General features: G+C 38.8%; 1 protein-coding gene across 2 annotated transcripts; it reads left to right on the forward strand.

Moving 5' to 3' along the window:
- Positions 1-278: 278 nt before the first annotated feature.
- LOC149028624 (protein NETWORKED 1D-like) lies at positions 279-11,139 on the forward strand. 2 transcript variants are annotated; one of them, XM_089138361.1, is made up of 5 exons: positions 279-503; positions 830-910; positions 1,129-1,285; positions 4,346-8,598; positions 9,639-11,139. In XM_089138361.1, exons 3-5 carry the CDS (start codon positions 1,183-1,185, stop codon positions 10,845-10,847), a joined length of 5,565 nt encoding a protein of 1,854 aa, XP_088994487.1. In that variant the 5' UTR covers positions 279-503; positions 830-910; positions 1,129-1,182; the 3' UTR covers positions 10,848-11,139. The 2 variants fall into 2 exon arrangements, with proteins under 2 accessions (XP_088994487.1, XP_088994480.1); XM_089138354.1 differs by having other exon boundaries at positions 1,134-1,285.
- The last annotated feature ends 666 nt before the right edge of the window (positions 11,140-11,805 follow it).

The raw sequence follows: 11,805 nt of genomic DNA on the forward strand, positions 1-11,805 counted from the left end.
GAGCTCGGCACGTATCCTTCTAACAGTGGGGTCCACAAGACAGAGGAGAATTACTGTGCATGGGTCCCACAAGCTGTGTTTCCTACCTTTGATTTGATTTGATTTGTGACTCACACGTGCGTGGGATGTTTGTATGATTTTGAAAACAGAAATAAATCTTGAGAAAAATCTTTCCAAATTCATTTTTAAAAACCAGGTTGGTTTTTCTTTTTAAAATTTTATTAAAAAAAGGGTAAATCTTCTCTCTATATTCCTCCGCCACCTGTTTATTTCAATTTTTTTGTATGAAATGAAATAGTCTCTACTCTGTCTCTGTTCTATTGCTAGTGTTGCCTCCACTTTGAAGCAATTGTCCAAAACTCCAAAGAGAAAAAGAGAAAAGAGAAAAGAGAAATACGGAAGAATCTGTTTCATGCAATGGGGTGATGAAGGGAGGAAAGCAGCTGTTCGACTGTCAATCACAGCTGCGTGCACAAACTCTAGACTAATTCTTCATTTTTATGGTGAGTTCTTCTTCTTCTTCTTTGATCAATTCATGTTGAATTGATTTTGATCCTTGAAAAGACCTGTGTTTTTTTTTTTAATCTCATAATTTGATATCTGAACTTGTTTCTTTGCTTTGCTTTGCTTTGCTTTCTTTCCTTTTTGTTTTTGTTTATTATTTGGTTTGGTTCTAATGATCGATGGCGTGATGATTACGCTGGTTTTCAAATTTTTAGTTTTCAGTGAATTCTTGTTGGTTCCTCGCTTTTCCGTCTTGTTAATTGAGAAATTCTACAACTATTTGATGTTTTTCTAATCTTCTGTTTCGGATTTGTCTGTCGATCAGGTAGTGTTGAGGAGCTTCAAAAGAGAGGGAAGAGTTGTTGTGGCTTTTTAATACTTTCTGGACTTGTGGTCTGGTAATCAGGTAGTTCTCTTTCTATGTAGGAATTATGGACTACATAAAGCATGGTTTTAAGAAGCTTATTCCTTTTTTCTCCCTTCCTCTTGACCTCTATATGCAGGCATAGGGACTCACATAAAGCTTCAAAAACTTTACTTTTCATTTCCCTGCGGGATTTAAAATCCCTTCAAATTTGATTCTGGCTCGGATCCCTTACCTGGAATTTTTTTAACTTGTACAAGGATAGGGGTTTCTCTAAAGCAGAACAGATTACGTTGGTGATCTTCGCTGCAATCATGGCAAGTTTGTTACATTCTGATTCTAGACGCTTGTACCCCTGGTGGTGGGATAGCCATATAAGCCCAAAGAATTCTAAATGGCTTCAAGAAAATCTTAAAGGTATTTCCCTCTGTTACTGGTTTGATTGGAGTTTATTTTTATTTATTTATTTATGTTTTTTGGGGTAGGGATTGATTGGAGTTTTCTTTAGATCAAATTAGTGTGTGTTGTATTTTCCCTCGGGAAACGTGATAACGTTTATAAGTTTTCCAGAAACACATTTGTGAAATCTCATCCTCTTAAGTACCTGTACAGTATAGGCTGTATTGGTCAGTGCAGTGATTAAAAAAAAGAAAAGAAAAAAAACCTTTTGATCTCAACTCAGACCAATACTGACTGATTCAAACCTATAACCATGTTTCATAACCTCCGTTTCAACTAAGAATTTGGAGTCTAAGAACTAGCATGATATTGATTTGTACACTCCCAATTGTGCTTCTTCTGAACATCAATTTGTGGCTTTGCTGTTGCTCTGTATCAGCTACATCTGACTTTTCCATCTGGGAAAGGACCATAATGGCAAAAAGAAATTTCTTTATTGAGAGAATCACTTTGTCTTATAGGCGAGTTGGGTGAAATATTTTCTTTGATAAAGAGTAGGGGCATAAATTTTATTCCCCCAGGGGGGGGGGGGGAAGAGGAAGGTGAAGAGAGGGAACAATTCCAACTGTGTGAATGTGATAAGTTCTTTGTGAGTTTTCCTGTCTGGATGCTTTGATGTGATTATGTTTGAAGAGATAAATTATTGTGAGTACATTTGATCATGTTTGGGGGGTTTAGCTTACGTTCTATATAACTGATCTTAATATATATAAATAAGGTGCTTCAGTGGGCAGGGCATGGAAAATGAGCCCAGCTGGGGGTCTCATAGTCTCACTGGCCATCACTGACTGATATTGGCTCCTAGCACAGTTCTGTAGTTGGTTTTGGTAGAGAGCCTTCCAATTCTGAGTCAAGTGGCATTTGAACTATCAACTTGTATCTTTCATCTTATATGTGAGCCAAAGAAATTAACTAAACAAACTCAAGATTTGATTTCCATCAAACATGATGGAGGCATGAATTGATTTGGATAAGGCAGAGTCTTGTTCATGACAGATTTTATTTAGCAGAACTACATATTGTTCTTTGAACTTGTTAATTCACATAGCAGTATCCCTTTTTCAACATACTTGAGTTTGCTATTTGTGAATGGGCAGTTTGTTGTAATTTTCAGACTCCTGAAAGTGGCTGTGCTTGAAATATGACCTCATATTCTGTGATGGTTTGATCCACAAAGATATTAACTTCACTCAGTTAAACAAGTTCAAAATGTCCTCATCAAGGGAATGTGTGTTGTTTGATATGAAAAAAGATAGAAAGGTGGGACCATTTTAGAATTTCTATAAAAGGAATGTGCAGGTCCTGCATTTACTGATGACAATCACTGAATTTTTGTTTGGGGTTGGCGCGGGGGGGGGGGGGGGGGGGATTTTGTGCTAATGGTGTTTTCTTAAATGAGACTTGGTCTATAAAATTTTCATTATATGCCTTTCAAGAAACAACCTGGCAGTCTGTAAAGTATGCCTTCAATTCTTCAAAGTCCTTGGGAAATTCCTCTTTGCTGAACTGATCTAATGGGAATGTGGGTGTATGGAAATTAATTTTCTAATTTCTCAATAGCAAAGAAAAAGTGAGAAGTTATAATGCACTCCCTCAACAACTCAGCTAAGCCTTATCTCTGTCGTGTTTCGCAACCCAACTCTTTCAAAATCATTCTTTATTTTACCCCTAATTTGTGCATGTCTTTTCTTATGGGTTCTTCAAAATCATCTTGACCTTGTCAAACTCATTTAGCTCTTCCAAGTAAACCACATCATACCTTGTTACAAATCATTTAGGGTTCTTTCTTGCACATGCCACCTCAATGACTCTCTCAACTTATCAGGTATTGGAGTTACTCCTAGATTACCACTAATAGTGCTCATTTGTTATTATATTTCTAACTTTACCACTCACCCATCTTAATGTTTTTATCCGAATTACTCTAATTTTCTTTTATATGTTTATATCTTAGAGCAACATTCAATTCCCACATCATTGCTAGTTGTATACCTGTGCTATAGTTATTAATTTTTTGGGTGTGGCATTCATTGATCACACTAAACACAAAAAGCACCTCTTCACTGTGTCCACCTTCCTCTACTTCTATCTGCAACATCATCCTCTATTTTTCCTTATTTATTAATAATTGAATCTAGGTACCAATTACCACTTCAAGGTGCTCCTTACCATCAGTTCTTTCTACCACCCTTCCATTCTTATTTCTGCTAAAGTTACATCTACATACTGTGTTTTGTTCAGTTCTTTTATCTTAAAAAATACCATGAACCAAATGGTGAAAAGGTATGATTGGGCTGAATGTGATTAGTGAGGTGGCATCCCTTGAGAGCAGTGAAGTTTTATAAAAGGCTCAGCCCTCCAAGTGATTTTAGGTCGTCATTACTAAACAAAGATGCTGGAAAAGTATTTCTAGACAATAAACAGCTTCTCTTGAACTGATTCAAAATTTTGTAGTCTGTGTATGTAAAACAGTTGCTGGTGATGAATGATTGACATGATTTTGTAGTGAGTTATAATTATGGTCTGACCTTATGAGGGTCTCATCATTTAGTTGGTCTTAAATTTAATTGCAGTCTGGGAAAATTTTGGTAGGCCTCATGTCAACTTTGGAGAGGGTTAGGGGTGGACCGACTTAGTTTCCCCACCATGAACAGTAAATACACACTCAACGCTCAAGATCTCCTTTGATTACATTACAAGGGATTGTAGTCCAGTTGTTAGTTTCATTCTGCTTTTCTCGCTGAATGTTTATTTGAGCCTTCCCCAGGGTGGACTGCCCTTCTGTTTAACGAATTATACATCCTTATTGACATGTATACGGTGAATTGGTTTTGACTTAGGCTGTGACATGTCATTTCTTTTGGTATGTTTTAAGTGTGCAGTTTTGATGGTTGTTCATCAATGTAATTATGAGTAGTTTCCCTTATGATGATCATGAGTACTCCGTGGTTTCTCAGTCTTGTACTTTCTGGCCAAAGCACTTGTGGTTTGGTTACTGATAAATGGTGTACTTGACAGATATGGATGTCAAGGTCAAAACAATGATCAAACTTGTTGAAGAAGATGCAGATACCTTTAAAGGGAGGGTAGAGATGTACTACAGGAAACGTCCAGAACTTATGAAAATGATTGAGGAGTTCTACCGAGCCTATCGTGCTTTGGCAGAAAGATATGATCATGCAACTGGTGCACTCCGTCAAGCCCATCGTACCATGGCTGAAGCATTTCCTGACGAAGTTCCCCCTCTACCGGCTGATGATACTCCTTCCACCACAGAGGCTGAGCCTCACACACCGAAGACACCACGTCCTATACGTAGACTGCATGAACCTGACGACTTGCACAAAGATGCTTTCGAGCTTTCCTCATCACAGTTGCATACCAAGAAAAGCAATGGAGGCTATGCTGAAGAATCTGATGTTGAAATAAGAAAAAAGGGGTTGAAACAGTTCGGTGATTTACTTGGGTCAGGTGAAGTATCGCTGAATCATGCAAAGGTTGCAGAAGTTAAGGCGAGAAAAGGCCTGAACTTCCAGGAGGCAGATGGGCAAGAACATGAGTTACATGATGGTGTGTTTCACTTGTCAACTGAGAACCAGAATCTGAAGACCCAAATTAAATCAGAATCTGAGCGAGCATTTAAAGCTGAGATGGAGCTTCAAAAACTTCAAGATGCTCTTGCTAAATTGGAAGCTGAAAAGGAAGCAGGCCTTCTTTGCTACCAGCAAAGTATGGAGAAGATATCCCATTTAGAGACTGAAGTCTCAAGTTCCCAAGACAGTGCTAGAGGACTCCATGAACAAGCAAGTAAAGCAGAATCAGAAGTTCAGACCCTAAAAGAAATGCTTTCCAAACTAGAAGCTGAAATGGAAGCGAGGCTATTTCAATACCATGCATGTTTGGAAAGAATATCTAATATGGAGGCAAAAATTACTGATGCAGAACGTGATGCCAAACATCTTGATGAACGGGCAGGGAAAGCTGAAACTGAAGCCAAAAACTTGAAAGAAACTCTTGCCAGATTAGAAAATGAGAAGGAAACTCTTCTTCATCAATACAAGGGATGTTTAGAGACAATAACAAATTTGGAGAGCAAAATCTCTTCTGCCCAGGAGGAAGCAAAAAAGCTTAATGAGCGAGCTGAAAGAGCTGAAACTGAAGTCCAGGCACTAAAACTTGCCCTTTCTAAACTAGAGGAACAGAAGGAAGCGGCTGCTCTTCAGTATAATCAGTGTTTGGAGAGAATCTCTATTCTGGAGACTCAAGTATTTCATGCACAGGAGGAGGCCAGAAGACTAAACACTGAGCTAGAAACAGGAGTAGCAAAACTACACAGCTCTGAAGAACATTGTCTTGTATTGGAGAGTATTAATCAATCTCTACGATCGGAGCTGGATGCTTTTGTACGGAAGATGGGGATGCAAACTCAGGAACTTAAAGAGAAGCAGGAAGAATTGCAGAGATTCCACACTTGTGTACAAGAAGAGCATGTGCAATTCTTGCAGGCAGATGCGGCTTTGAGAACCATGCAGAGTTTGCACTCCCAATCTCAGGCAGAGCAGAGAAATCTTGCAGTGGAGCTGCAAAAAACTGTTCAGTTGTTGAAGGATGTGGAGCATCAGAAGCAGGGTTTGGAGGACAGAGTCCAGAAAATCAAGGAGGACAACAAGAAACTGGAGGACCAAAACTTGTCATCTGCCAATTCAATTAGTGGTCTGCAGGGTGAGATATTTGACTTGAAGGAGACAAAACAAAATCTTGAAGCGGAGGTTGAACTTCGCTTGGACCAAAGAAATGCTCTTCAACAAGAGATTTACTGTCTGAAAGAGGAAATAAATGACTTGAACAGGCACCTGCAGAGTATAATGGAGCAAATTGAATCATTAGGTTTGAACCCCGAGTCCTTTGCTTCAGCAGTCAAGAACTTGCAGGATGAGAACTTAAAGCTGAAAGAAATTTGTCAGAGAGGCAGCAATGAAAAAGTATCTCTATTGGAGAAGTTGGAAAACATGGAAAAACTTCTGGAGAAAAATTCTCTATTAGAGAACTCCCTCTCAGATGTGACTGTTGAGTTAGAAGCATTGAGAGAGAAGGTGAAACTCTTAGGTGCTTCCTGCCAGTCTCTCCATGAAGAAAAATCTGCTCTTGTTGCTGAGAAGGGTAGCCTGGTTTCCCAGTTAGAGATGATGACTGAAAAAGTGGAAAAGCTCCTAGAGAGGAGCACATTACTTGAGAATTCCCTTTCTGATACAGTTTTTGAACTGGAAGGTTCAAAGACAAAAGTGAAGAGCTTGGAAGAATCTTGCCAGTCTCTTGATAATGAAAAGTCCGCACTTCTTTCTGAAAAAGAATCTGTGGTCTCTCAGCTACAAAGTGTTCAGCAAAGATTGGAAGAACTAGAGATCAAATGCACACAATTAGAAGAAAGATATTTTGGCCTGGAGAAGGAGAAAGAGACCACACTTTTCCAAGTCAAAGAGCTACGTGTCTCCTTGGATCTAGAAAAGGAAGAACGTGCAAGGTATGCTGAGTCAAGTGACACTAGGCTAGATTCTCTAGAAAAGCACATCCATGTCCTGCAAGAAGAAGGTATTTGTAGGAAGAAAGAAATTGAGGAACAACTTGACAAGTCAATGAACACTCAGGTTGAGATCTTCATCCTGCAGAAGTTTATCCGAGATATGGAAGAAAAGAATCTCTCTCTTTTCATAGAGTCTCAGAAACACTTCGAGGCCTCCAAGTTATCTGAGAAATTAATTTTGGAACTGGAACAGAAAAACCACAAGCTACATGCAGAAACAAAATTCCTCTCTGACCAAATTGAGAAGCTTAGAGCAGGGATTATTGAGATCTTGAATTCCCTTGAAGTTGATACAGATTTTGCAAGACATGATAAGGTCAGAGAAGATCAAATGCTGCTGAAGAATATTCTTAGGAAGATTGAAAATACGAACCACTCTTTCTTGAAAGTTCAGGATGAGAAGCAGCAGTTGTCATTTCAAAATTTGGTTTTGCTTACTCTACTAGAACAAATGAGACTGCACACAACACATCTTGAGCGTGAAAGGAACACCCTTGATAAGGAGTTCAAACTCCGGATGGAGGAGCTTTTGATGCTGCAAAATGAGAAACATAAACTTCTGGAGATGAATTTGCAGTTACAATCAGATGTCAGGATGGGAGAGCACCAGGAGGAGATACTAAATGCTGAAATGGATAAGCTACAGGCTAAACTTTCAGACTTGGAGGAGGTGTACCTAGTGTCCCAGAATGAAAATTCTAAATTTCTTGAAGTTAATGGAGTTCTGAGCAAGGAGTTGTCAGACACAAAGGAAGTGGCACATATGCTTGAAGAAGAAGTAAGTAGTGTTCTTGGTGAGGCATTTGCTTTGGAAATTCTCTCCTTGATTTTTGAGGGCTGCATCTCTGAGAAATCTGTGAAACTGAAAGAGCTTAGCAAAGACCTGGACCGTCTTCATGAAGTTAACAGTGGCCTCCAGAGAGCAATTAGCATTATAGTGGAAAAGTTGGAATTGTTAGAGAGGGAAAAGCTGCATCTTAAGAAGTCTTATGAGGAATTGGAGGATGAGATGAATGGAGTCAGAAAGATAAATGAGCAACTGAATCATCAAATCATGATGGGAAAGGATCTAGTTTGTCAGAAGGAAATTGAACTTTCAGTTGCAGAACAGATGCTTGTAGTTGTAGCACATGAGAACAAAGTGTTATTCACAGATGTCAAGGGCCTGAAGAAGGAACTCTTGGAATCTGAGGTGTTGAGACGGAAGAAAGAGGAACATATTCTTGAGCTATCTGCAGATAAAAGCCGTCAGATAGTGGAGATTGGTTGCATTATTGAAGCAAATAGGAGGTTGGAATCTGAACTGAGCAAATTACATGAGGAAACCATAGAACTTAAAAGTGAGGAGAAAAATATTAGTTATGAGCTGCAAGAGAGAAGAAATGAAATCATACTCCTGGAGGCCGATGCTACAAAATTCTATGGAGACCTGCAGATGTCCAGTATGTGTGAAGCTCTACTTAAACAGAAGTTTCATGAGCTTATTGGAGACTATGAAATCCTTGAACATGAAAGTGCTTCAAAAACAGTAGAGATTGAACAGCTGAACAGAGAACTTTCTGTTTTGAATGGTGAAAATGGAGAACTCAAAGCTGAGATGGCTGCATATTTGCCTGCCATAGTTTCCCTGAGGGATAGTATCTCATCTCTTGAAGAGCATGCTTCTTTACAGGCAAAGATGGAACCAATGGTAAGTTACTTATTTCTGCTTATATTATAGACTTATTCTTCTGATCAGAAATTCATGAGTTAAGCCCACGGTTCTGTTTGAGTTGTTCCAACCCAGGCTATAATGAGATTTCAAAACCTTGAGAGGTTTATCTACCTTCAAATTTTAATACACATCATTGAACACTTACATCAACCGATTGAGGTCATTACAGTATTTACTGTTTAATGTTGAATTTGGACAGTGAAGATAGGGGATCTTATATGCTTATAATAATTCTTTGTTGACCAGCATATGTTTAGTTTGTTGGCCAAGTGCATCTGAATGGATTCCCATTTATTGTCTGACATTAGATCACTACGTTAGCCAAAAACTAGACAATCAGGCTCCACGTTATATAATGTGGCATATCCTGGCCAACCCAGATACAAATCAGTACTTGGATCGTACACAAAGATATTGTCCATGTTCAAAATGTCTAGCAAAGTGCATTATTAATTTCCCTTTTCATATTTTTGAAGTATAATATAGCTATGTCAATGCGGAAAATTGATAGAACTTTTGGGCTTGAAATATAATGGATGTGACACAATTCTTTCTAAGTCAAGATTAACTAAGTAAATGACTATATCTGAAGTCTCTAATTTTTGAAAATTTGTCTGAATTCCCAACCTAGACACCCTAATTTTCAAGTTGGACAAATAATTTTGCTCAGACTCACTTTAATTAACCAAGTTAATCAATCTCTCTTCTTTTTTTCTTTTTTTTTTTTTTTTGCTTCCATATTAGTTTGGATTACCTTGTATCTTCAATATGGGATTAGTAAAAGACTTCCTAAGGAATGCCATGATCTAATACCATCTTTTTTCAATTCATGGTTTTAGTCTTGTGCAATATTAAGTTTAGATGGGTTTACCTTTTGAATTCTTATTCCCAGCACCACTTGCCACTTCATGAAGATTGTTTAAGCATTCTCTGTCTTTCTATGATTCCACCTATATTCCCTGTGTTTACTTTAGTGATCTTAACTGCAAAATGTAACTTCATATACTTGTTTCCAGGGTTTAGAATTGGAAAATCAATATCATGAGAGCCAACGACTGATTAGTGGAGATCACAGAGCTGTGCTGCCAAATGGGGTTTCTGAGTTGCAGGAATTGCTGAATAGGGTTCAAGCTATTGAGAAGATAGTGATGGAGAAGGAGAGGCTTGCAGTGCTGCACGGCTTAGACAAAGACAAGCAAGAGGCTGTGAAGAAAGAGACCATAGGTATAAAATCTAGGAGCAGTTCCAGGAAAGACTTTGAAGTTCAAACAAGCAGGGATGTCATCTTGCCTCTGGAAGGCTCTGAACTCAGGGATGGGTCCAGTGAAGGCCATCTAGAGAAAACAGAGCTTCAAAGATCCAAAGTAAAGAATGTGCTACTGATGAAAGATATTCCACTTGATCATGTTTCTGAACAGTCATCCTATGGCCATGGAGTTGGACAATATGGATGGAACAAGGAACAAAATGTTGACACAGATGATGACATGCTTGAGGTGTGGGAAACTGTTGAACATGACTACAACCTGGATCTTGCAGTTAACAAGGGACAGAAGTTGCCGTCTACACCTACCAAGGGTGAGACTGGTGTAAGGGAACAGAAGAGAAAGCATTCCTTCTCAAAGTCACAAGTTGAGAAGGAGTTAGGTGTTGACATACTAGAGGTGTCTAGCAGGAGATCAGAGCCTCAAAAGGGGAACAGGAGGAAGATACTAGAAAGACTAGCTTCTGATGCTCAGAAGTTGATGAACCTTTATGTAACAGTGGAAGATCTAAAAAAGAAGGTGGAAATATTGGGGAAGAGCAAAAATTCCAAGGATATTGAGTATGATACTGTGAAAGGGCAATTACAGGAAGTTGAAGAGGCCATCATGCAGCTGTCTGACGTTAACACCAAATTGACTAAGAGTGCAGAGGGTTTCTTGTCCTCTGATGAAAAATCCATGTTGGAAATGGAGGAGACTAATAATGTTCGGAGGAGAAGAATCTCAGAACAAGCACGGCGGGTGTCTGAAAAGATTGGACGGCTGCAAGTTCAGTTGCAGAAAGTCCAGTTTGATGTGTTGAAGCTTGAGGAGTATAGAAGAAACAAAGGACAAATTAAAGTGCCAGAAAGGAGGGTTCTCTTGAGGGACTATCTTTATGGTTATGGTGTTGGCAGAAACAGCCCCAGGCGAAAGAAGGTTTCATTTTGTGGTTGTTCAAGACCTTCAACGAAGAACTAGAGTGGTAAGCATATTTTGTGCTTTTTCTGTGAATTTTGATAAGACTCTATCTGTACTGTCTAAACTTTCATTCCTAGAGGTGGCATTTACATTGAGAGAGATACAAGTTCCCCATTTTTTCCCCGGGATATTTGTAATTGTCTGCTCTAGTTAATAGAATTGTACATTTGATATCTGGTAATCAAAAGAAGATGCTCGTGTGAACTTCTGTCCAGTTCTGCATAAACTTTAGCTGCTCGGTCATTCCCAATTCATTTTGATCATGTCAGTTGCATCTATAGTATCAATAATGATCTCAATAATATGGAGAAGTACCTCCTGGATTCTTCATGATGGCTTTCTTGTTAACAGTGTCAGCATCCAACTTCTAGACTTGACACTGTTAATTAGCAAGAAGAGAGGAAAGCAAATCAAATGAGTGGAGCAGTCTGATTTATAGAGAGAAATACGAAGACATGCCATCATCCATGGTATTGACTAGCTTATGTAACACTTCATTAGGTATAACTACATTCATAGGATCTAAAACTTTTTTTTTCCCCTTCTCTTGATGAACTCTCAAAAACTCTGTTCCACCACATGCCCAATTCATTTTGGGTTGAAAGCAAACTCAATTATAGACTAAATTTTCGTTCACACCTAATTTGCTCATGGTAGCTATTTTTGATTAGAAATGTTCTATATAGAAGAGGGCACCTCATGTTGCAGACACATGGGAGGAAAATGACCTCTCCTCTCAACTCCATGAAAGGTACTGATGCCGCAATGCGTGCTTGCATTGACCCTTGTGCATATCTCTACCAATGAATTTTCTTGTCCTTGGGTTGCATAAGAAAGCTTTACCAAAAAAGAGGGTTACCTAAGCAAAGTCAGGAACTTAAAAAATTGGCCGACGAGATGAGATGAAGCCTATCCAGCTTAAATCAGTTCTACATGATAACTCGGATAAGGATATTGT

Source organism: Hakea prostrata, chromosome 1 (genome assembly GCF_041222555.1).
Source record: "Hakea prostrata isolate BN-2017 chromosome 1, UWA_Hpros_2, whole genome shotgun sequence".
NCBI classification, from domain to species: domain Eukaryota; kingdom Viridiplantae; phylum Streptophyta; class Magnoliopsida; order Proteales; family Proteaceae; genus Hakea; species Hakea prostrata.

Excerpts from the sequence above, each read along its gene's own strand:
- LOC149028624 (XM_089138361.1), top strand. The coding sequence starts at position 1,183 with ATGGCAAGTTTGTTACATTCTGATTCTAGACGCTTGTACCCCTGGTGG. Across the intron at positions 1,286-4,345 it reads GCTTCAAGAAAATCTTAAAG|ATATGGATGTCAAGGTCAAA; the intron begins GTATTTCCCTCT and ends TGTACTTGACAG. Across the intron at positions 8,599-9,638 it reads AGGCAAAGATGGAACCAATG|GGTTTAGAATTGGAAAATCA; the intron begins GTAAGTTACTTA and ends ACTTGTTTCCAG.